General features: G+C 39.5%; 1 protein-coding gene across 6 annotated transcripts in view; it reads left to right on the top strand.

Moving 5' to 3' along the window:
• The first annotated feature begins 3199 nt into the window (after positions 1–3199).
• The window catches only part of DCUN1D1 (defective in cullin neddylation 1 domain containing 1), a 42391-nt gene continuing 21731 nt past the window's right edge, over positions 3200–23859 (top strand). The window contains exons 1-2 of one of the 6 annotated variants that reach the window (XM_031957736.1): positions 3207–3311; positions 4128–4268. In XM_031957736.1, coding sequence (XP_031813596.1) covers positions 4266–4268 — 3 coding nt within the window. In that variant the 5' untranslated portion in view covers positions 3207–3311; positions 4128–4265. Of the gene's footprint in view, positions 3312–4127; positions 4269–8331; positions 8374–22871; positions 23005–23313; positions 23523–23859 lie in introns of those variants that run through there. The other 5 variants (XM_031957737.1, XM_031957734.1, XM_012546491.3 and 2 more) reach the window with 5 other exon arrangements.

Below are 23859 nucleotides of genomic sequence, written 5' to 3'. Positions count from 1 at the left end.
CTTGATGAATCTGTATTTGGATCAAGAAGCAATAGTTAGAACTGAACATGGAACAACTGATTGGTTCAACATTGAAAAAGGAGTACAATAAGGCTACATAGTGTCACCTAATTCATTTAATTTACATGTAGAGTACATCCAGTGAAAAGCCAGAATGAAGGTTGCTGAAAGAAATATCAACAATCTCAGATATGTAGATGATACCACTCTGATGGCAGAAAGTGAAGAGGAACTAAGAAGCCTCTTAATGAAGATGAAAGAGGAGAGAGTAAAAGCTGGTCTCAAGCTTAACATCAAAAAAACTAATTTGGCAACTGGTCCTTTTACTTCTTGGCAAATAGAGGGAGAAAAAAATGAAAGCAGTGTCAGATTTTATATTTTTGGACTCAGAAGATCACTGCAGATGGGGACCACTGTCATGAAATTAAAAGGGGCTCTTTGGAAGGAAAGTTATAGCAAATCTGGATAGCATAATAAAAAGCAGAGACTATCCCTCACTGATAAAAATTCATATAACCAAAGCTATGGTTTTTCCAGGCGCAACGTATGGCTGTGAGAATTGGATTACAAGGAAAGCTGAGTGCTGCCAAATCGATGCATAATTGTGGTGCTGGAGAAAGCTTTTGGACAGCAAAGAGATAAGATCAGTCAATACTTAAAGAAATTAATTCAGGTTATTCACTGGAAGGTCAAACACTGACCGAAACTGAAGCTGAAATACTTTGTCCATCTAATGACAAGACAGGATCCACTAGAAAAGACCCTGATGTTGGGAATGACTGAAGGTAAAAGGAAAAGGGGATGACAGAAGATGAGATGGATAGATTGTGCCATGGAAACAGGGAATGAAAACTTGACCAGACTTCAAGAGACAGGGGAGGACAGAAGGGCCTGGTGTGATATGGCCATGAGGATCAGAAGATTTTCACAGGACTTCACAGGACTACTACTTTTTGGCTTGTTTTTTCTTTGACTGGACTTTGTCCTTTCCCTTCATCAATGAGGAGAGGCATCCTCTCTGAAACTTAATCTGAAAGAGGTACTTGGGAGCATAAAGAGAGTATATGCTTCATTCAAAGTTATAGAGTCAGTATCTGTCAGAAGTTTACCTTTAACTCACGGCTTCTGACCTTGAGGCCTGCTTTCTACCCACTGCTCCAAGCTGTCTTATGGCCTGATACCATCTGACTCCTGCCTACCTTTCCAGCCACGTTACTCTCCATTATGCGCACCAGGTTCCAGACAAATGCCCCTTCTTGGTCTTTTCCTTAGATGACAATCCACCTTTGGTACCCACCTTCACAATACTATTCTCCAGGCCTGGAAGAGCCTCCCTCTTCAGAATTCCTGACTTTCCTCAAATTTCAGCTCAAGTGACATCTCTTTCAGGAAGCCCAGTTCAATCCCTTTCCACTTTTTTTTTGCTAGTATCTTCACCCTGGAAGTTATTTTAGCTCTATCTTGTACTTAATCTGCTATATACATAGTTTTTTTCCCTCAATAGAATTAGAACTCCTCAAGGACAGTAACTTTTTTTTTGTTGTTGTTTTATCTCCAGTGGGTAGCACAAAGTAGGCTTGTAATAAGTGACTGCTTGCACAAATGAATGAACTTGCAAGATACTATGAGGGAAACACAAGGAGAAATGAGATGTAAAGCCTGCTTTCAAAATGCTCACAATCTAGTAGGCAGATAGCTGAACTATACAAATAATCTGAAATTAATATACAAATGCCCAAGAGAAGTACGAAGTGCTAAAGCATCTCAGAGTGCAGGAGAGATTTTTATTTTATTTTATTTTATTTTTGTTTTTCCTTTTTCTCTTTGCCTCTCTTGCAGATATATGGATTCTTTGCAACTTCTCTAGACCCCACACCTTTGTTTAAATTGTTACGTGGGTCTGTCATTGGGGCTATTCTTTACATCTTCCTTGCTTTTCACTTCTTTCATTTTAGATTGTGCCCAAAATACTTTAGGTCAAGTATGCCTGGCTCACCCGTATAGTCCTTCGATAACATCATCACCTTACTGAAATCTCTTACCTGGCTTTCCATTGTTCCTCACAACAAATTAAACCTTGGTGCCTTCACTCTCAAGCCTCTTTCCTGCTTTCTCTTTTCTAGGGTGCTGCCGTCCTCTCCATTCTGCAATGGTATGCACATCATCTCCCCAATTTCTTCCCTTTAATACTTTAATTATGCTTTGTAGGTAGAATAGTCTTCTCTTACCTGACCACAATGCTAACTTCACTTCTGTCTTTCATATCAGTCTTTAAACCCTTCCTCTCCCACCAAACCCTCCCCTATTCCCCTCTCCCAAATAATTTCTCTGGACTAAAAGGACTTAGGGATGGCCAGCCATTAGAGGTACAATGAAGAAAACATCATTGGGTCATTTACTACATCTTGACAGAAACCACTTCCGGCCGGTGAGTGCCCGAGGAACTAGTTTCCAAGTTTCTTTGTCTTACTGAGATTGTAAACACCTTGTGCAGGGATTGCCTTTGTCATGAGGTTATCTTCATCCCTTTTATATTGTTGTTCTTCAGCGATCACTTATGTGTATTAAACAGTATTGGGGGAGGGATCTATTTTAAATCAATACTGTACATTGGATATAAAAACATTTAGTACCCATGGAAATGTAGCTTCCCTGTTCCTTTCTGACTGACCATTAGTTCTCAAATGAATATTCACTTAAGCTGGACTTCTGTGTGTTTGCTATAGAAAGACAGATAAATAGGTTGATAGATGATGGATAGATGGATGGATGGAAAGATAGGTAGATAATCATTGATACATAGATAGATAGAAAGACCAATAGAGAGACCAATAGAGTTCATATTTACTTTGGCTTTAGTTTCCTGGAAATGTTTTTTCTTGTTTAAGACAAAATTCTTTCTCAGTATTCTCTCTTATTTAAGACACCAACAAATAGTCATCATAGGGGAAAGTCTAGTGTTTTCCCTGTCATCCAAGGAAAAGCCCTGTGTGAAAGTTACCCTGACATTTTCCAGGGAAGAACATGCAGGATGACTGAGAAATTGCCAACCTGTTACTTAGTGGAGCTGATTCAGAGATCTCCAGATACAGGAAACTCTTTGGGTTTGACCCAAGTCATGAATGTCCTTGCTCCTCCAATCATAATTCAGTGGGACATTATGACATCATCAGTGATGATCTGGCATGGTCTCCAGTTCCTAGAGCTCCCTCCAGTCCCAGCCGTTATTGCAAGTACATTCCTCTACCATGAGTGTGGAGCACCTAAAAACAACCGATCCACATGTATCTTGAGGTGACAGACTGGCTCTGGTGATTATTTCCATTTTCATGTTTGGTTGGCTCACCCACTTCAATAGGGCTCTGGTTGTCTCATTTTCTAAGACTGGCCTGGCCTTGATTTCTCCAGGCTGTCCCTGATATTCATCCCTCTGTCCTTCACTGCAGTTTAATTCTGGAACTGTGCCCAGATCGTGGGAAACAGCTATAGCCAGCCAGTCAGGTCCATGGTCCATTGGCCAGGAACAGCCCTCCCTGGAACAAGGAGCAGAGCTAGGGTTTAATTCTCCCCCAACTCCCCAGTTTGCTCCTTGAAATCGGGAAGCTATTTTGAACATTGAAGGCAGTATGGGTCTTGCCACTGCCCTTCTTTTGCTGCCCATTGGTATGCTCAATCCCTCCCTCTCCTCATCCTATCTGCCCCTTTTAGAATTTTATCCTAATATATTTCTGGCCTGCCCAGCCCCGAATATTAGAATTTGATACCCGGGATAAGTTACAGGAATTAATTTCATTGTATTTTTACATATTTGTAATGAGGACCTTCTGAATCTTAGATATATAGATTAATTCATGTAAATAAACAGTCAAACTGGGTGTCCTCAGATTAAAGGTAGAACAATTTGTGTCTCTGTGCCCCAGAGTGCCTTTAATGCAATTATGCATTTTAAAACAGTCCCTTGGTGTGTTTCAAAGGTCTCTCTACTCTGCTTGCTTAATTCTAGCTAGCTAACTTCACAGAGACGCCTGTCGGCAGTCTAACTTCAATTTGTTCTCTTTTACAAGCTTTGCTTGAAAGACAGATTGCAAAGGTGTACAATTCTCAGTTTTCTGTGTTTCTTTATACAGTACTTGACAGCAAACATAAGATTTTGCAAATATTTAAATGGAGAACACAGTTTGTCTTAAAAATGGACTTTTTAAGCATTTGCAGCAACACTATTATTTTCAAGTGGTTGGATTGATTTGATGGATTTGCCTTGAAAAATGGTAATCTTCTTTACTATTTACAAATGCTCATTAGTGCTTACTGGTCAATATAGATAGATATGTATGTAAAGTATTTTCATTATTATCTTGAAATGTTTCCAACAGTATTTGATTCTCCCTCCCTGTTACCTCTGTTGTTTATAGAGAAGTGTGTCCCTGGGAGAATAATTGGATCAGGTTGACAAATATTTATCTTTGCCAAAAATCTGTCACCCAGTGCTAAGCACAGTGTTTTTGATTTGGGGTTTTCTGGTCCTAGACCTTGTGATTTCAGGTGGGGGAGGGGATGACTCCCACCAATGCAGACTTATCATTTCCAATCTTAAGAGATTCAACTGAGACACTGGTTGAGTCACTTGTGCCCATGGTCACATGTTTCAGAAGCAGGTTGGCCTTCAGTCTACTTTGTCCCACTGCTTTTCAGTGCAGGAGGGTTTTTTTAGTCCAAAACTATGAGGAGGAAATTTTTCAATGTTTCCCTCATTAAATTATGACAATTGGTACAATCAGCCAGTTTTTCCCATTCAGTGACAGAGCTCTAATTTGAAATCAGTCTAATTCAGAGCCCACAATGCTGCTCACCCTCAACTTACCTCTTCCCAAGGGAAGCAGGCCCCTGATGACTACAGTGGGTATGGTCTTGAGAGATGGAAAGGCATTAAATATTAGGAGACCAATGATGGGTATCCATTCCCTTGAAAACAAGCCTCTACAGAAGAAATAAACCAGTTGTTTTAGAATAACTTATATCAAGATTCCAAATGCTTAGGCAAAGTAATGTTGGAAAACCTCAGTAAATATTTACCATTAGGCAAAAGGCTAAGTGCATGGGGGCAAAGGCCTGGGAGTACTCTTTCCAATGCCTTCCTTAGCTTAGTTTTCTATTTCTATAAAACAGGTATAGAAGTGGCCGTTATTTATGTTAGGGAATTTTATTTGATTTTAAACAGATAGGTGTTGTTTGCCTGGAGGTAAGGTCTAATCTAGGACTATGAATTATTTTCAGAAAAAAAATACTTATTGATGTCTATATATATATATATATATATATATATATATATATATATATATATAAAGAGAGAGAGAGAAGTTAGAGCTAGCAAAGTTTAGGTATTCTTGATCTCTTTAGGTTAATGGAGGTATATATATATATTATATATATATATATATATATATATATATATATATGGGAGAGAGAGAGGAGAAGATAGAGCAAAGAGAGAGAGAGAGAGAGAGAGAGAGAGAGAAGATAGACAGGTTTAGGGGGATTTGATCTCTTCTAGGTACGGAGGCTATATATATATACATACATACATATTAGGGAGAGAGAGAGAGAGAGAGAAGAAGAGAAGGAGACAGAGAGAGAGAGAGAGAAGAAGGAGACAGAAAGTTTAGGTGTATTCTCAGATCCTTCTAGGTTACTTGAGGCCTATATATATATATAGGGAGAGAGAGAGAGAGAAGATAGAGACAGACAAAGAGAGAGAGAGAGAGAGAGAAGATAGAGACAGCAAAGTTTAGGCGTATCTCAGATCCTCTAGGCCACGGAGGCCTATATATATAGGGAGAGAGAGAGAGAGAGAGAAGATAGAGACAGACAAAGAGAGAGAGAGGGAAGATAGAGACAGACAAAGAGAGAGAGAGAGAGAGAGAGAGAGAGAGAGAGAGAGAGGAAGAGAGAAGATGAGACAGCAGGTTAAGGCGTATTCAGATCCTTCTAGCTTGGAGGCCTATATATATAGGGAGAGAGAGAGAGAGAAGATAGAGACAGACAGAGAGAGAGAGAGAGAGAAGATAGAGACAGACGAGAGAGAGAGAGAGAGAGAGAGAGAGAGAGAGAGAAGATAGACAGCAAAGTTTAGGCATATCTCAGATCCTTTAGGCCACGGAGGCATATATATATATATATATATATATATAGAGAGAGAGAGAGAGAGAGAGAGAGAGAGAGAGAGAGAGAGAGAGAGAGAGAGAGAGAAGATAGAGACAGCAAAGTTTAGGCGTATCTCAGATCCTCCAGGCCACGGAGGCTTGATTTGATTGGCATCTGAACTCTCAGGTGATCCAGACACCCATCCAAGTCCTTTCGAATGATGTACTCTTTAATGATAGAAAAGCACAAAGTGCCAGCCATATTTTACATATTTATATTTGAACTCCAGAGAGAACGTAATTGGTTCAAGGACACCTGCTTTATTCTTACTCCCTTTGATATTTCACCTAAGGCATCTTCCCTGCTGAACGGTAACCTCCTTTAGGCCTGTGAACATATCAAACACTTTGTTTTTACACTTTCTCCTCAGTCTACATGAGTTATTCAGTGAGTAGTGCTGGGTCAGGTTTGTCACCCTATAGCAGACTAATGCCCCTAACAGGGAGGGGACTGGCCTATCTTTCCGGTGCAGGTTCAGGACAAGAAGGAGAGCCCCAATTTTAATTTCTTGACGCATGGTTAAGGGAATCCTTCACAAAACGAGGGAGTTGGACTAGAGGCCTTTGCCCGTTGCTTTCGGCTCTGTGATGCTGCAATCCATCCTCTTTGTAGAGGCCGGCCGGTCACTCTCAGGGAGGAGTACTATATTCGGCGGGATTCTTGGCACGGTCCCGCTCCCAGCCGCCCCACTGCTCTCACCTGGCGCGGGGCAGGGCTGTCCTAGGGCGGGGGAAATCTGGAAGGGGCCGACCCAGACCTGAGGTTAATACGCGACTAAGTCTCGGTTGGAGTTTCTGACAGGGCAGCTCCCGTCGGTCCGCGCAGGCCCCGGATGGGGAGAAAACCGGGTTCGGAGGCAGAGAGCGGGTCCCAATGGGAAGTGTGTGGCGGGGCCAGGCTAATGACTCAACATCTTTAGGTCAGTTTCCTCATCTGTAAGGGGGGCTGGACTAGATAACAACTGCAGCCCCTCCATCTCAAACGTTGTTATTCAAGCACGGTAGCTGTGCCGACCATTTACGGGGCTGAGCTCCGACCCTCGGCTCTCGGCTTGCCCCCTGGCGCAGTTGGAGCGGGGGGCGCGCCAGCCGGAAGGCAGCGTGGGTTAGAGGCGGCGGATGCTCGCTCTCCCGGGTTTCAGGGTGGTTTGCTTGCCCGCCGTGCCCGCCTCGCTCCCCAAGGCTCCCTGCGGACAAGCTCGGCTTTTCCTCCCCAGCGCCCGCCCCGCTTAATGAGTCACCGGACGTTGGGAGGGAGGGGAGCGAGCTCGGGGAGCCCGGAGTCTCCGCGTGTTACGGGCCCGGGCAGTCCGGAGAAACCCCCGAGAGCGACGGTCGCGGAACAGTTCGGGCCTCAGGGGCCCAGGTGCACGAGGCCGGCTCTGGTCCAGTCCTTTTATTTCACCAAGAAAGGAAACAGCTCCTAGCGAGAAGGGGCTCGTTCCGCCCCGGCCGGATTCGAACTCGGTAGGATTCAGCCCCGGCTGGGGGGCGGCTCCGAGAGGTCCCAAACCCACCGCCGGCTGGGCAGGTCGGGGAGAAAGGGGGCTCCTCCTCCTCCCCCCCCCGGGCCGCCTCTCCCCCTTCTCCCCCACTCCTGCTGCTTCCCCTTCCATCTCCCTCCCTCTTCTCTTTCCCTCCCTCCCTCTCACAGCCTCCCTCTTCTCTCTCACCTCCCCCGCCCTCCTCCTCACTTCCAGGTCTCTTCCATTTCCCCTCTTTCTCCCTCCCTCCCGCTTCTTCCTTCTGCCTCCAGTCCCTCCCCTTCCAGGTCCCCTCTCCCTCCCCCCGGCCTCCCTACCCAGCCCCCCGCGCCCCGGGCCTTTCCGCCTCCCCTTCCAGGTCCCCCTCTGTCCCTCCCGCAGCTCTGTCCCCGCCTCTCAGCCGCCCGCCTTCCCCCCCACCCCCTCCTCCCTCCCCCAGCGCTGCTGCCCGTCCTCCCCTCCCCCCCAGAACAGCCTCCCCCGGCCCTCCCCCGGGGCGGGGGGCCGCCGGGGGCCCTCACGGCATGAGCGGGAGCCGGAAGCGCCGAGAGAGCAGCGCCGCCGCCGCCGCCGCCGAAAGGGCGCCGCCGTCCATTCGCGGGGGGGAGGGGGGAGGCGGCGGGGAAGGAAGGAGGAGGGGAGGAGGAGAGGAGGAGGAGGAGAGGAGAGGCCTGGAGGACACCAACATGGTGAGGAGGCGCCGCGCCTGTCCGCCCGCCCCCGGCCCGGCCCGGCTCCGCTCCCTGCCCGCCGCTACCGCCACGCGAGGGCCGAGGAGGGTGGGCCAGTCTGGGAGGCCCGGCTCCGGTTGGGCAGCTCCGGCCCGGGCGCCCGGAGCCCCCGGGCCGGGCCGGGCCATTGTGTGCGCGCCCGGAGAGAGGAAGGGCGCGGGCCGGGAGCGAGGCGGCTGGGAGCCCGCCCTGCGCGGCGCGGCGCTGTGCCCGGGGCCGTCCGGCTCGTGCCGCGAGGCCGGGCCGGGGGGGTACCGGGGGCCGGGGGCGAGGGGGGCCGGGGGGAGGGACGTTTGACATTGTCATGCCGCGAGGGTGAGTGCGCGCGTGTGTGGGAGGGCGAGTGCGCGTGTGCGGCTGAAGCGCCAGCACTTGTCCGGGCCTGGTGGGAGACAATGACTGGGGAAGCGCCGGTCGGCGCCCCGGGGCCGCGCGGGCAGGGGCCCGAGCCGAAGTTTGCCGGGGCCCCGAGTCCTTCCTGGGGCTCCGCGCAGACCCCGACAAGCGGAGGCCCGTGCCTTGTCACCCCCGGCACACGTGCTCCGGTGGGCGCTCTCCTGCGCGGGGGCGTGCGGGCTGGGTGGGGGAGGGGGAGTCCCCCTGGCTCTCCGCGCGCCTGGGACGCGTGGAACCAGCGGGCCGGGAAGGGGCGTCCCGTGGCGGGCCCCGCGGAGCGGGACGCGGTTGTGCTGTGCCCACGTCAGCGGCCAATAATTAGGGCTGAGCTTTAGTGGCCTTCTCCGGGATGCGATGTCAGCATATGCTGTGCGCTATCATGTGATGTGCTGTAGTAACCTGAAAGATGTAGCATCTAACGCTTCCTTCCCACGTGGCCGTGGCAGCGTAGAGAACAGTCGTGTCAGAGAGGGACTGCATGGTTCCTATAGGCGCCCCTCACTAACACGCAGACCTGCCCGCACAAAGGCAGTCTCTGCTGTCGCACCCACACGCACATATAAGGACGGGCCGCAAATTGTAGTAATTAGTAGGTGACCTATACTCCGCGTTAAAGTGCTTCGTATTACCCGGTACACACTTCGTTCTGTGGGAGAGTTTCAATGTACGTTGTACTGTTGTATACACTGCTATACATGAGTACGTAATAAATGCAATTTATTACTGTCTTATTATTACTATATGCTGTGTTGTTATATATCACTGACTACCTATGAAATAGGTAGGCAGTCATGCTCCTTACTTGGGTGACAACAAATCATTCTGAGAGATTAAATCCGGACCGTTAGAGCTACATAAAGTGGCTACGGGTTGTTGTTGTTGAGGCAATTGCGGTTAAGTGACTTCACCAGGGTCACACAGCTAGGAAGTAGTGCGGTCAGAGTTGCACTCAGCTGTTCCTGATTTCAGGGCCGATCCTCTCTCCCCTGCCATCTAGCCACCCCACACTACATTGTTTTTACTGAGCTAGTAATACATCCTAGGTGCTCAATGGATGTTATTAAATAAAGTGTAATGCTCCTAAACAGCATCTGTGTGCACTCAGGTATCACTGTTGTGCTCACAGATATTGTTTACTTAATATTGAAGCACAAAGAATGCTTCTTCATTGGATCAAATATTCTGTTAAGGTAATAATATAATTCTAGTATTTTTTTCCCCATCACTAATAAAAACCATGAAGCAAATAATAAGCTATGTAATTTTACTGTTAGAAAGTATATAATAGCATCTTACAGGATCCTCACACCGGGCTTGTGAGTAATAGAAGTGGTAGCCCTGTTTTACATAAGAATTGGAAACTAGGAGGTTTTTATTCATCCAAGATCACAATTCAATATTGGAAACCTGGAAGACTACTGCAAATTTTTTTTTTTATTATTATAAAACTACTGCTTTATCTGTATACTGCCCACTTCTCCTTAGTAGCAGGAACCTTCAAAGAATGGAGCTTTAATTCTTACATCATCTTGACAAAATTTTAAATGAAGCCAACACTGGGCAAGTGCTATAAGACATGTAGAAAACAAACAATACAGTATATTTTCATGATTTTAATTGTGATTTTTGTTTGTTGTGATTATGAGGAGTAGGTGAGCATGAAGAAGAAGTCTGGATGAGATGATAGGTCCTTCTTTCTAATAAAGAGTTTTCATGAGAATATGGGGAGATGACCTCAGGGGCTTGAAGGCAGAATCCTGTCTCAGTTTCTGCCAATTTGGAAAAGCTTCCAGAATGGAGGATAGATTCCATTACATAGTGGTTGTGCCACTAGCTGAGTTCAGAAGAGGTTAACCCCCACCAGATTGTGGGGGTTATGCAAGTGCATATGCATTTTTTTGTCCCTAACAATTTTTAGTCAACAATCATTTAAGCACTTATTGTATGCCAGGCCTTGTGCTGTAATAAACACTGGGGATGCAAAGAAAGGCAAAACCAGGTACAGAGTTCCTCTTTGATCTCCTACCATGAGCAGATGACAGATCCTTCGAAATGTGGAAGCTTCCCAAGTTTTATTAATGCCATAATATATACATTTTGGAAGGCAACGGTCTCGAACTCTAAAGAATACAATTATGAAAGTTTACAACAATTGTTTTATACTTTAGGTAGTTAACTTTGATAAGTTTCAAATCACAACAGTTTTGCAAATGTGAGGTTTTACTTTAAAAAATAATGATAATTTGGTAAAATGGAAAGAGGACTGATCTGGGAATTAGAAGACCTAGAGTCTGTCTAGTCTCAGCTGTCATTAACCTGACCTTGGGGTTTCACTTCCCTAGTTCTCACTTTTTTTGACTATGAAAATAAGGGGAACCAGCTGATCTCTCAGATCCTTTTCACCTCTCAAATTCTTTAACCTTATCTGCAATTCTGTGAATTTTACACTGACTGTTGTAGCTGAAATTTATATTCTTGTTATAACTAAATCTTTTAGCTAGCTTTAAATCTTAAGATTTGACAGGAAATTGAGATTGGAAAATTAAGATAGTAGTGCTTGTTTAAATCCTTTTTTAATTTAAAGAAACCAAATAATTTGAGTTAAATAATTAAAAAGTGGTATATTGTTGAATATATGATTATAATTTAAGGTTGAGATATCACTTTTGAATTACTTAGTTTTAATGACATGGCTTTAAAAAATCTGTATAAGATGAAACATGGATTTTTAAATTACCAGAAATTATATGTCCAAATGTGTACCATCTGGTCCAAAAGTATAAACACAAGAGGTTATAAACTGATGTCAGGGATCAGATTTTTCAGTGGTGATGCTATTCAGAAGACGTGTTAGAAGCTTTCGGAAGGTAATGTCAAAGAAGCCATTTCAAAAGTGCTTTGAACTACTTTGAAGGCATGTGTTGAATATTTGAATATATTTATTAAAAAGCAGTCTCATTCCTCACATACAAAAAGTATCCCTTATTCAGATGTTAGGACTAGGCTGGCGTAGTGAAAAGTTAGCTTAATAGGATGGAAAGAGCATTGGATTTAGAAATAAAAGACCTTGTTTGAAGTTCTAGCTGCTATTTATTACTTGCATGGACTTTAGTGAAGTAATATTGACTTGTAGTCCTCTAGTTTTCTTCTTTGTAAAATGAAGAACCTCTTTGGCCTCTTTCAGCTCTAAATTGATCTTTGTTCTGCTTTTTCATGTGTCCTATTATAAAGTTTGAAAATTATAACAATCTAGAATTAGTCTGTTCTGTCAGTCTACACAAAACCTCTATTGAAATCATCATTCCTTACGAGTAATAATTAGTCATGTACTTAACTAAATGTAAGGCTACAATAAAATATGTTGAATTTCACTTAATAGCTCTATGTTGGATCTCCACTGAAGTCCTACTTTTCATGCTGCATTATGAAGTAGATGTGACCATAAGCCCTCAAAAGATATTGCAAGCCAAGGCAGGTGCATCCAAACAGAAGAGTTAAAGTGTTATTACAAGGATGGGTTCTGTCTTGGTCATGGTATGGGAGTACCAGATTAGCTAAGCTTGGAAAGACTCAGCTCAGGAAAGTTGGCTGCCACTGAATGAATTTTTCCAGCCACAAGAATTCGTGAAGAAAGACAACAGCAAATCCTAGTGAAGTTGAGATCTAAATGAAGGTGGGGTAGAAATGGAGAATTAACTGGATGAAAACATGAGTCCTTGAAATATTTGAAAATATACATTAATGAAATAATTTAAAAAATCTTAATAAAATTATAAGTTGCTTTTTATGGAGAAAAATTTCAGGTAACTTGGGATTCTGGGCATATTTTTAATATATTTTGGACTAAAAAATATATATATTCTTAAAAGGTCATGTTCTTTTTGAAACTGAAGATCTAAGTTGTTATATCTTCCTTGCTACCATGGAACAATGACTTAAATCTCACATAAGTTGACAAAACCTACTGTTGAACCCCCAAAAAGTATTTTGGGCAGATCTTTGGAATTAAACCTCTTAGTTATTTATACTCCTATTAAATCTATACACAAAATAACTGACTTTTAATGCAAATACTCGTATAGAGGTGGTCTTCTAGATTGAATTCCATGTAATTTCTTCCCATATTGAATGGTGGCCTAATTCTATTTCCCTACCAAGCCAAAAATACTTTGGACAAAACATTTCACTTAACTGCAAAAAAAGCAAACCATTTGATGAAAGTGTAAAGTTTCCTTTTTCAATTTGGATATGTGTGTCTGTGGCAGGATTAGGTATAAAATTTGGCCTCTTTGATGAAGAGATATAGTTCTAAATAGGATTTGGTTGCTATGTAGATACAATTGTTTGAGTAGAACTAAATAATGTATCTAGATGCACTTCAGTTTTTTGGATTTTTTTTTTTTTTTTGACAGAGATCAAGAGACACATTGAAGCCATTTTATATAATGAATACTAATCAATGAAAGGCATCACTTTCAAGTTCTCCATAAAATGGCTAGTATAATTTAAAAAGTATTTTTTGTAAATTATTCTGTATTAAATTACATACTTTTATTTATTTTAATTTTCAGTAGTATTTTATTTTTCCAAATATATGTTGAGTTTTCTGTTTGCACAACACGTTTTTAATCTGCATTATTACATTTTCTTCATCACTTTTAAGTCTAGACGATAAACAAGATGATAAATAAAGCTCTTATTTGTAGAAATTCTCTGATTTCTGCCATGTAAAGCCTCATGCTGAAAATTGAAGAATGGGCTCTCAGAAGCCTGTCCACTGGCTTTCACCCATTCCTGACTTCATGCTTGCCCCAGGAAGAAAGTTCAGAGATAGAATGGACAGTTCTTAGCAAGCAGAATGTTTGATCTGGGAAAGAGTCAGAGGCAGTGAAGAAAAACTTACATAACCTAGTGATCCCTTATATATCAACCCCTCATAGTAGTTTTCCATCCTTTGCTTTAAAAGGTACAAGGAAAGAGAATCCACTATCTCCTAAGACAGTGTTTTCCACTTTAGAACAAGTAAATTTTGAGACACTTTGTCCTGATATCAAATCTAAATTTGCTACTTTGCAATTTTTACTAGGTTCTTTCAGGTTTTGCTTTGTTGTAATTTTTCTTCATTTTCTTTTTTTTTCTTTAATAGTATTTTATTTCCTCAAATACATGTAGAAATAGTTTTCAGCATTCATTGTTTTGAAAACTTTGTGTTTCAAATTTTTTTTCCTCTCTCCTTTACCTCACCAAGACAGCAAACAGTCTTATCTAGGTTAAATATGTATGATTCTTTTAAACATTTCCATAATTTTCATGTTGCGCAAGAAAAATACCAAAAGGCAAAGAACCACCCCATCCTGTCCTCCTTTCCCCCCAAAAAAGATGAAAATAGTGTTTTGATCCACATTCAGTCTCCATAGCACTCTTTGCGGATGCAGATGGCATTTTTCATCCCATGTCTATTGGAATTATCTCAGCTCATCAGATATGCATTTATTTAGAAAAATTACTCGGCATTGACCTCAAAGATGAGTGGTTCAGTTAGATGTTTGTTGTATGTGACATTTCTAATTATGTTTCCAACAATCCCTACTCTTAAGGTAATTAATTTCTACAGTGTGGGGAGTGGGAAAGGGAAACTACATGTACACAGATAATTAATATAAAATATGTTGAAAACTAATACAAAGTGATTTTGGGTGATATCTAAAGTTGCAAAGTGAGTATATCTCAAATCTTTCAACATAAACAATTGTTCTTTTTCCAAGAGCTGATTGTACAGGTTGTAAGACAAACTGGTCTGTTAACTTCTCTTCCTTTTTTCTTTTAATTAAAACCTTAAATAGAGAGCATGGTCATGGGAAAGGGAAAGTAGCCAAACTTGTCAGTTAATTTTACTACTACTTGGAAACTCTGCTAGAGAATTTATTGTGGGGAGAGTTGAAAATAATCATCGAATTTTTAAGCTTGAGAGAGGAATTTACAGATTGTTTAGTTTAATTCCCTGTTTTTACAGTTGAGGAAACTGAAAGTTAAAAGGAGTTTTCTTTGTTGTGCTGTTGGCTCTTTACTGTTTCACATATTTCTCATCTACTTGTATGAAGGTATAGATGGTATACTTAGCATACTTAGCATAAAGATTATAGATATAGAGCTGTCCCACACAGAACTCACACAGTGGCTGACAGTCTAGAATCCCAAAGATCTCAGCAGGCTAAAACAGTAAGTAACATTTAAAAGGACTAATGGAAAAACCTACTTGGAATGGAAACATCCCTCTTGACAAATATGGGTGGAGACATGGCTAGCCCCCTAGGTTATGTGAAAAAGATTTGAAAATTTTAGTGTTATTTGAAAATTTAGTGGATGCAAGAAGTGATCATAGTGTATCATGGGAATGTGTTCGAAATAAGGGAGTGATTTTACTGTTTCTTGCTACATTTTAGGAAGTACATGAGCAAGCTGGCATGTAGGAGAGGAAGGATACTGGAATGATGAGGGACCTAATCTATTTATATATCATATAAGAAGAAAAAGTGGGTGTTTAGGCTTCAGAAGACTTGAAGGATTAACTATCTCCAGGTATTTAAAAAGTTATCATGATAAAGGGAGCTTGTTCTGTTTGATCTTAATAATCAGGCATAAAAAAGTGATTTGAAATTGTGAAAAGGAGACTTGATTTTAAGGAAAAACTTAATAGCATTTAAAGTCGACTCAAAGCAGCACAGGATACTTCAGAATCTATTCCTCTTTCCTGCACGTTTTCAGGTTGAGAAGGAAAAATTACTATAAGAAATGGCCATTTTTATTTTCATATGATCAAAGTTTCCTACTTTATTCCTCTCCTTTTACTCCCAGAGAACCAAGTGTTATTACAAATAATAAAAAGAGGGGGGTGGGGGAAGGAACCAAGTCAGAGGAATTAAGCAATATATTGGGAAAAGAAATATGTATAGGTTATATTGTTTGGTCATTTTTCAGTGGTATCTGACTCGACTTCATTTGAAGTTTTCTTGGCCAAGGTACTGGAGTAGTTTGTCATTTCCTTCTTTTTTACAAGTGAGCAAACTGAGACAAATAGTTAAGTGACTTGCCCAGGGTCTTCCAGCTAGTTAAGTATCAGACACTAGATTTGAGCTCAGGAAATGAGTCTTCCTGACTCCAAGATCTGCACTGTGTCCACTCCACTAGCAAACCTGTAATATCCTATTCCTCTACCCTCTAAAGAAGATGGTGAATGTCTTTTCTCTCTTTTGGGACCAGACTTGTTCATTATAATTTCACTTCAATCAGTTTTGATTCTTTTGTCATTTGTTTCATATATGTTATTGTCATCATTGTGTAAATTGTCTTCCTGCTTCTACTTACTTTACTTTGCATCAGTTTATGTAAGGGATGAATGAGGTAGAGAGTATTCCTGAACAGGTATGGTTTGGACTGTTAGATGCCCTTTCAAGTCCCTTCCAAGTTTTGAGGTTCTGTTGAGTCCTGTTTTTTTTTTTTAATTTTAGTTCATTATTATGTGGAACACATGTAATAGACCGCTCTTCAAAGAATTAAAAGTGATTGAATGGTGCATTATGATGTCAAGAGGCTGTACAGTATGTGTCCAGTTTAGGACCTTTGAAGAAAAATAATAAAAGCTGTCATCAAGAAGTGGGTTAGAATTTGAAGATGGGCTGGTCCAGTAGTGAAGGCAAAGGATGAGCCGGCCAGAGCCATTTGCACAGGGAATACGTATTATTCAGTGTTAAGAAAGCTCAAGGAATGTCTCCTGGATTTATATGATACCCTTTGGGGTACACTTATGGGAAAAAATAGAAGTCAAAGATTATGTTAAGCCTCATCGGAGGAAACCCCTAAATCTGTGAAATCACAGGTCTATTTGCAGAAGCTAATTCCTAACTAGGGACAATATTTGTCATGCCATGTTTGGACTATATTATAGCAGAATCAAAGCTAATATTCAGTTTCTAATGTTGATTATCTTGAATAAACACTACACACTGCAGAAGAGTTCACTTTTATGTTGTTTTTAACCAGTGCTTTTCTTTTAAAGTTGGTTATTCCATACATGAAAGTGGAAGAGAAAGAATTTCCCAGTGCCTTAAAGTTGAGCCTTTGGGCAATCTGATAAATAACTTTAAATGTGTGTATAATGTAATAATATAAAGGGTGTAAGGTAAATTTATAAATGTGTTGCAGAAAGTTAAAAATGTCATTGTTGACTAAAAACATTTTTTTCAGGTATATTGCTACTATACTTTATATCTGTGTACTGATTACATTGTTTTATGTGTATTTTTTTTTTCTTTTTTTGATTCTTAGTAACGGTTCAGCACTTTGAAAGGAGTTAATTTCAACTACCATTTGCAAATGTGGGCTGTAGAAAATTTCTGAATGAATTCAGCCCATAATAAAAAGCATACATTATTAGGGTAATTACTAAAATAGTTATTTACTTTTTTCCAAGATTTTAAAATCTAAAACCAAAACTTTGTTTCTCTACTACACATTTTCCTTTCAATTTTGCTTTCTACCCACACTCTCTTCTGTAAAATAAAGGGTTTAGATTTAAGGGCTGCTAAAGTCTCTTTCAATTCTTAAATCTATAATCCTGTGATCCCATGATTTTCTCTCTTTTTCTGATCTCAAGGAATTTTTATCTTCCCTGTTCAATTTTGACTTTTCTGTTTCTGAACATATAAAAACACATGTAACCATTTGTTTTGTGGCCACCTGTTCTTAAAATGGACTCATGATATGCCTGTACACACATTTTCTCCTTTACACTTTTGCATTCATCTTTAAAATATTAATTTTTTAAGAGGAATTTAGTTAATTTCACTTCTTTTTCACAGCATATTTGTTTGACAGGTTATTAAGTCCAAAAATATATCTTGATATTTCAAAGGAAAAGAAGCAGCAGTTTGTCTTTTTTTAAATTAAGGAATGGCCACTTCTCTTGTAAATTGAATATTGAAAATTGCAAATATGTTTTTTATTTACCTTTGTAGTGCTTTGAAGAGTTTTTTGTATATGGTTCTGTTGGCCTCTTTTTCTTATTTCCTTTGAGTTTTTTTCCTCCTACTCTTTAAAGGATACTTTGAAGGTAGCAGAGGAGGAAATACCCTTCCACTGTGCCCTTACTTTGCCTTTTCTAAAATGGTAGCTTTGAAAATAAACTTTTGAGAGTTTAGAAATAGGCAACAGATTTCTATTTTGGCCTTAACTTTCACATCTTTGAGAAGACTTCAGATAGTGAATGCTTTTTGATGAAATGAGGATAAATTTGATAACTTGACTACGTAAGTGATCTCTGTATGTGGAAGATAAGATTCCAGGGCTTAACTTATTTTATTTGAAATATTAAGTATTTTGTTACTATCAGAATAATATGCCCATTTTTCTGAGGTCATTTAAAAGTTTTAAAAAAAAAATTATGACATTTTGGTGGGGGGGGGATGAAAGTGGGGTGCGTATATCATTTGAATCTGGAGGTTATTGGAATAAAGTTAGAAAATTAATTCCTTTTTAAAAAAGCTTTTTAGGTCTGGGCATCTTTATTTCCCTTTGGTGGTTCTAAAAAAGAAAGATGAAGCAGAGCAGGGTGAGCAGCTGTAAATTTGTAGTCACAAAATTTAGAAATAATACTTAAGATTGATGTTAGGGTGTGTTTTATTTTTGCAAGTACCATGTATTGGCATCTTTAAAATTAATCCTAATTTAATGTTAGGTTTTAGTTTATTGGGAGATTTTCTTTTATGAATGTTGAACACATGCATATATATGTGCTTGTTAGAATGAAAACTAGGTAAGATACTTGTAAGACTAATAAGAAATACTGTGTAATTATTTCTGTTCCTCACAAAATAAGTTTGATCAATTTGGTGGCAATATCTAGATTTTTTTTTTTTTTTACTTAATCACCCCTCATCTTTTCCTCTTATGTGTGATGCTTATATCTTTAAATATAAATGTTAAAATTTGGTATGATTAAATATCAATTAAAATGTATAAATGGCCTTTTTGTCTTTTACAAGCAAATAAATGACTGCCATTCCAAATTATGTACTATTTATTACTTTGTTAGTTTTTGTAAGAATTAAAATCAAAGATATGTTACATTGGACAAAATATCCCATATCTTCTTGGTAATACACCAAAAGAAACATAGAACAGGTTTTATATACATTTTTATCTGTATTATTGGGTCATCTTATATATTTGTTAATATTTTGGATATTCTTAACCAATTTTAGTGCTCCAAATTGTATTATCTTAGGCATGTTTACACACAAAAAAAATTAGAGCACATATTACATTGGGCTGTGCTAAACTTTTGTAGCTGTGATGCTCTTTGTTGTTAAAAGTTTGTTTGTACCAAACTTGTGATTTAAAAAAATTATAATAAAGATGATGTTAACTTATTCCTCTTATTCCTCAACACCTCTTTCCAGCCTTAAGAAATATTTCCTGTGGCTACTCTCTCCCTCCCACCCTGTGTTTCCCAGACTTATTCATACGGTAGTGCCAGATTCACTTTGCCCCTTTATCCTTGGCTCACAGAGAATGTTTTCTCTTAGATTCTCAGAAGAATTTTGTCTGGAAATGAGTATATAAATTTTATCCACCAATTTTGCAGGTAAAAGAGGGGTCAGATTTTGTACCTGACCCAAGATGTATTGACTTAAGATTGAGAAAGTTGAACTCGCCTATTCTGTCTACTGTAGAAATGTTAGAAATTTTGTTTCCAAGTTCTGGAAATCATCTGGGAAATGGAACAGCGGGCACTATGAATAAGGTCTTTGCTAGATTGAGAATAGTCATTTGACTTTCTAAGAATCTACTGTCCTCATCCAGTGTCTTGCTAATCAATAGTCAACATATTTACTTCCTCTGTAGCTATTGGAGAAGAAGGTAACTTAAAGCCTTTTTCATCGGTACTGACCATATAGTTTTACCCCTAAACACTTTAATATAAAATATTATAGCCACTCCAGAATATAAAGTCACTCCTAAAAAAAACCCTTAAGAAATTTACTTTGAATAATTTAAAACATATTAGAATATAGTGTAATGGAATCAGAATTTAATGTAATCCCTTAAAATAGGGACTTTGAACTGGTGGTATTTAATTGTTTCTATGATTTAAAATTTTTTTAATAGGTAAGATTTTTTCTCACCGTTTTTATTCCCCAAATCCTCAAATATTTTGCTTTCTGGGAAGTCATTAATGGATTCAACAGATCCCTTTTTTCATGCAAAGTTAATCAATCATTAAACAACTGCTATGATCCAGGTACTGGGCTAAGTGCTGGAGAAACGAAGGCAAAGTGAAGAAATCTGTGTCCTCAGAGTTCTATTCTTTCAAGGGAAACACCATTTATATATATAAGTTTGTGTGGAATATATTACAAAGTAAATGCAAAGTAGTTTGGAAGGGAGGGCACTAACAACCTGAGGATCTAGAAAGGCTTCATGTACAACAAGACTGGGAAACCTTTTTTCTGTCACAGGCAATTTGAATTTTTATAACATCATTTGAAGGCCATATGAAACACAAGCAGTGAGAGGTTGTTGTACCTAGCTTTCAACCCATTATCACCTTCTATTACCTTAGCAAATAATTCATGGGTCTTATGTAGCCCATGGGCTAGGAGTTCTCCACCCCTGATGGTAGAAGGTTTGTTCTTGAGCTGAATCTTGAAGGAAATTAACAATTTCAAAAAATGGAAATTAGCAAGGAGTATATGGTTCAGGATTGAGGGGATGATGAGTGCAATGGCATATGTCAGTAAGTATTTATTAAATGCTTGCTTATATATCAGGTACTTTTATAAGTACTGAGATATAAAAGAAAGGTAGAAAATAATCTCTGCTCTCAGTGAGCTCACATCCTACTGGATAAGACAACGTGCAAATAACTATGTACAAACGAACTTTATAGAGATAGGATAAATTGAAGATAATTTAAGAGCAGAGATAAAGAACTAAGATTAATGAAGACTGAGAAAGATTTCTTGCCGGAGGTGGAACTTTAGTTGCAACTTTGAGATTTTAATTAGGCAGATGAGAAGAAAGATTTCCAGACATGGGGAAACACTTGAAATTGGAAGCTATAATATCTTCAAGGAATAGAATGAGGTCAGGGTCACTGGACTATGGCATATGTGGAGGGAGACATCTTTGTAAAGATCTGGGGGACTAGTCTAAAATGGACAAATTGTCCAACAGCATATGTTATCCTCCAGGTGATGGGAAGCTTCTGGGATGGACTGAGTATCCTCCCTATGCCTCAGTTTACTCAAGTCTAAAATGAGGGGCTTGGATTCGATGACCTGAGGTCCCTTCTCTTCTATATCTGTGATCTCATGAGAATGAGAGGGTCAGAAGCCTCTTTAGCAGCTGTGAAGAGTGGATTGAAGTGGGGAGTTACTTGGCAGGAAGATTAGTTAGGCTATTTCAGTAGTGAGGGTGAGAAGTGACAAGCACCTTCACTAAGTAGTGGCATTTTGAGAAAGAGGAGCCAGACATGATTGATGTAGAGAGAGAGAGAGAAGATTTGGACACTGAACATGCTTTCCATTCTTCCTCTAGCAAAGGAGTTTGAAAGCTATCAAGAACAAAGAGTAAGATTTATCAAAATATATTAAAGCCTTTTTTTGTTTGGGTTTATAACCAAATTATAACAAGAAACAACATCAAATGGATAAGAATAAATTATTTACAAATTTATTTATATATATCTGTCTGTCTTATCTGTCTATCTGTCTCTTCCTCTCGCCTTCTCTCTCCCAGAGATATTTTTAAAAGAAAGTCAAGGCAATCAAAGTCTATCCCTCTGGACAAGGACTTTGTTTTCTACTTTTAGTATTGGGTTATCATGGAATATCCTCCTACACATTACCTAGTGATGGTTTAAGGTTTATGAGGAAAAGACTTGGAGTTTTAATGGACTACTTACTTAACAGTGTGATATGGTAGTTTAAAAAATCCCCCCAAACTAATTTGATCTCTGGATGCATTAATAAGAGTAAACAGGACAAGGTTTATTATAGTTCTCTCTATACATATAATTCTTTCCTGGTCTTAATTCACCTTAATTGTATTTTTTAATTTCTCAAAATATAAGATCTCTATGTTTAAGAAGACTATTGTCAAATTACCAGCATGTTGGGGAGACTTGAAACCGTATCATATCAGTTACTTAGCCTGTCAAAGAAAGTCTTAGGGGAGATAAGATAACTGTCTTCAAGTATTTAGAAGACTGTCCTGTGGACAGGGAATTAAATTTATTTTGTTTTATCTCACAGGGGCAAAATGAGGAGGAGTAGATTGAAATAGCAAAGACAGGTCATTTTCAGTATTTAAAAAAAGGTCTTTCTAACACTTTTGTAGATCTCTCAAAATAGAATGGGCCACATTGGAAAGTAGGGAAGGGGCTTCAGTAGAAGCCTAGTGGTTGTTTATTGGGGATGTTATAACAACCAATTCTTGTTCAAGTGGGAGTTGAAACAGTCTAAGGTTTCTCCTTTCATTCCCTCCTTCCACACACTTTAAGATACTATGATTTCAAATTAAGAACAACAACAACAAAAAACCAAACCAAAACAAAAAAACCCAACTAATTTAGCTTGAGATGAATGCATCTGTTTTACTTATGTACTTACTGTAACAATGTTGTGGTGATGTTACAGAGGTAACCGCAAACTTCTATGTCAAAAAATGTATATACATTTTATGAATATATCTGTTGCACATTTTCTGCTATAAAAATTGAAAAAAAATGTTTTTGATTAATTCTCTGAATTTAATAGAAAATTTAATTAAACTTCAATTTCTATGTGACCCCTTCTCCCTTCCACATTTTAGTGTAATGAGCATGAAACTCTTAAAAATCTGGGGAGAAGGTGCTTTTCAAAATGTAGAAAACTTGAGATATGTTGAGATATTGATATGTTAGTGGTATTCTGTGGGTCCAAGTATGAATACACATTGAACTCTTTTTAAAACTGCTTTCTGTCATTTTTAGAACAAGTTAGAAGGGTAGCTAATGGTCACTGCTGACATGTTGCTTGTCTCTGAAGTAATCTCTCCATAAAGTACTTGAGGAGAGGATTGGTAATTTTATCCCAAATGAGAAGCTCTTCCCTCCCCTTCTATTATCAGCAAAACCAAACAATACCTTCAAAGGTAGGGTTGCTATTGAAATTTAATTAGTTTAGAAATTAATAATTTTCAACAAGATCATTACCTTTTAAAGAAGAGAAGTCAATTTCAAACTTAGTCATAAGCAATAATGGTCTTGAGGGGGGGAGAATGTATAACTAAACACTTTTTATTGAAGCATAGTTGTTCCATGTTAGTCATATTTAATGTTAGCATTGGTTTTCATCTATTTGATTATGGGAAGCTCTCTGTCTTTTCACATTTTGTGAAAATGTTTTGAACTTTTATATTTTATTGAAAAGTTCAAAATGCTTTATAAATATTTATCCACAGGGAGCAGCAAAGTTTAGTGGAAAGATCTCTGGACTGGGATTCAGATCTGGATTTTAATCCTGGCTCACTATTACTACTTAACTGTGTGACTTTGGGCAATGAGAAGGAAGAGGGGGAGTTTTCTAAAGAGATCAATACGGATTCCCAGAGAATTCTCCAACCAACTTAAATTTTAAAAAGACTTGTTCAGAAGATGGAAACAAAGGCAGGTAACCAAGGATGAATAAAAAATGTAGATAGAGTCAAGATTCAAAAATGTACCAGAACATTTGGCCAAATCTAAAGTTAGAATTGAAAAAAAATGTAAGGTCTCACATGTGATTTATAAAAATTTATAAAATTTATAAAAATTATAAAATTTATAAAAATAAGCTTGAGAGAAGCAAGACTGTATTCGGTAGCATGATGCACAAGGCAAGCAGGATGGTGTATAGAGAGAGGGCTGGCTGCACAGTCAGGAAGACCTGTATTCAAGGCCCCTCTGTCCTATCAACTATGTGACAAAGGACAGGTCACTTCACCTGCAGGACCCTAGGCAGCCATGAA

This window comes from Sarcophilus harrisii, chromosome 3 (genome assembly GCF_902635505.1).
Source record: "Sarcophilus harrisii chromosome 3, mSarHar1.11, whole genome shotgun sequence".
Lineage (NCBI taxonomy): Eukaryota > Metazoa > Chordata > Mammalia > Dasyuromorphia > Dasyuridae > Sarcophilus > Sarcophilus harrisii.
This window is presented reverse-complemented; position numbering and strand designations above follow the sequence as displayed.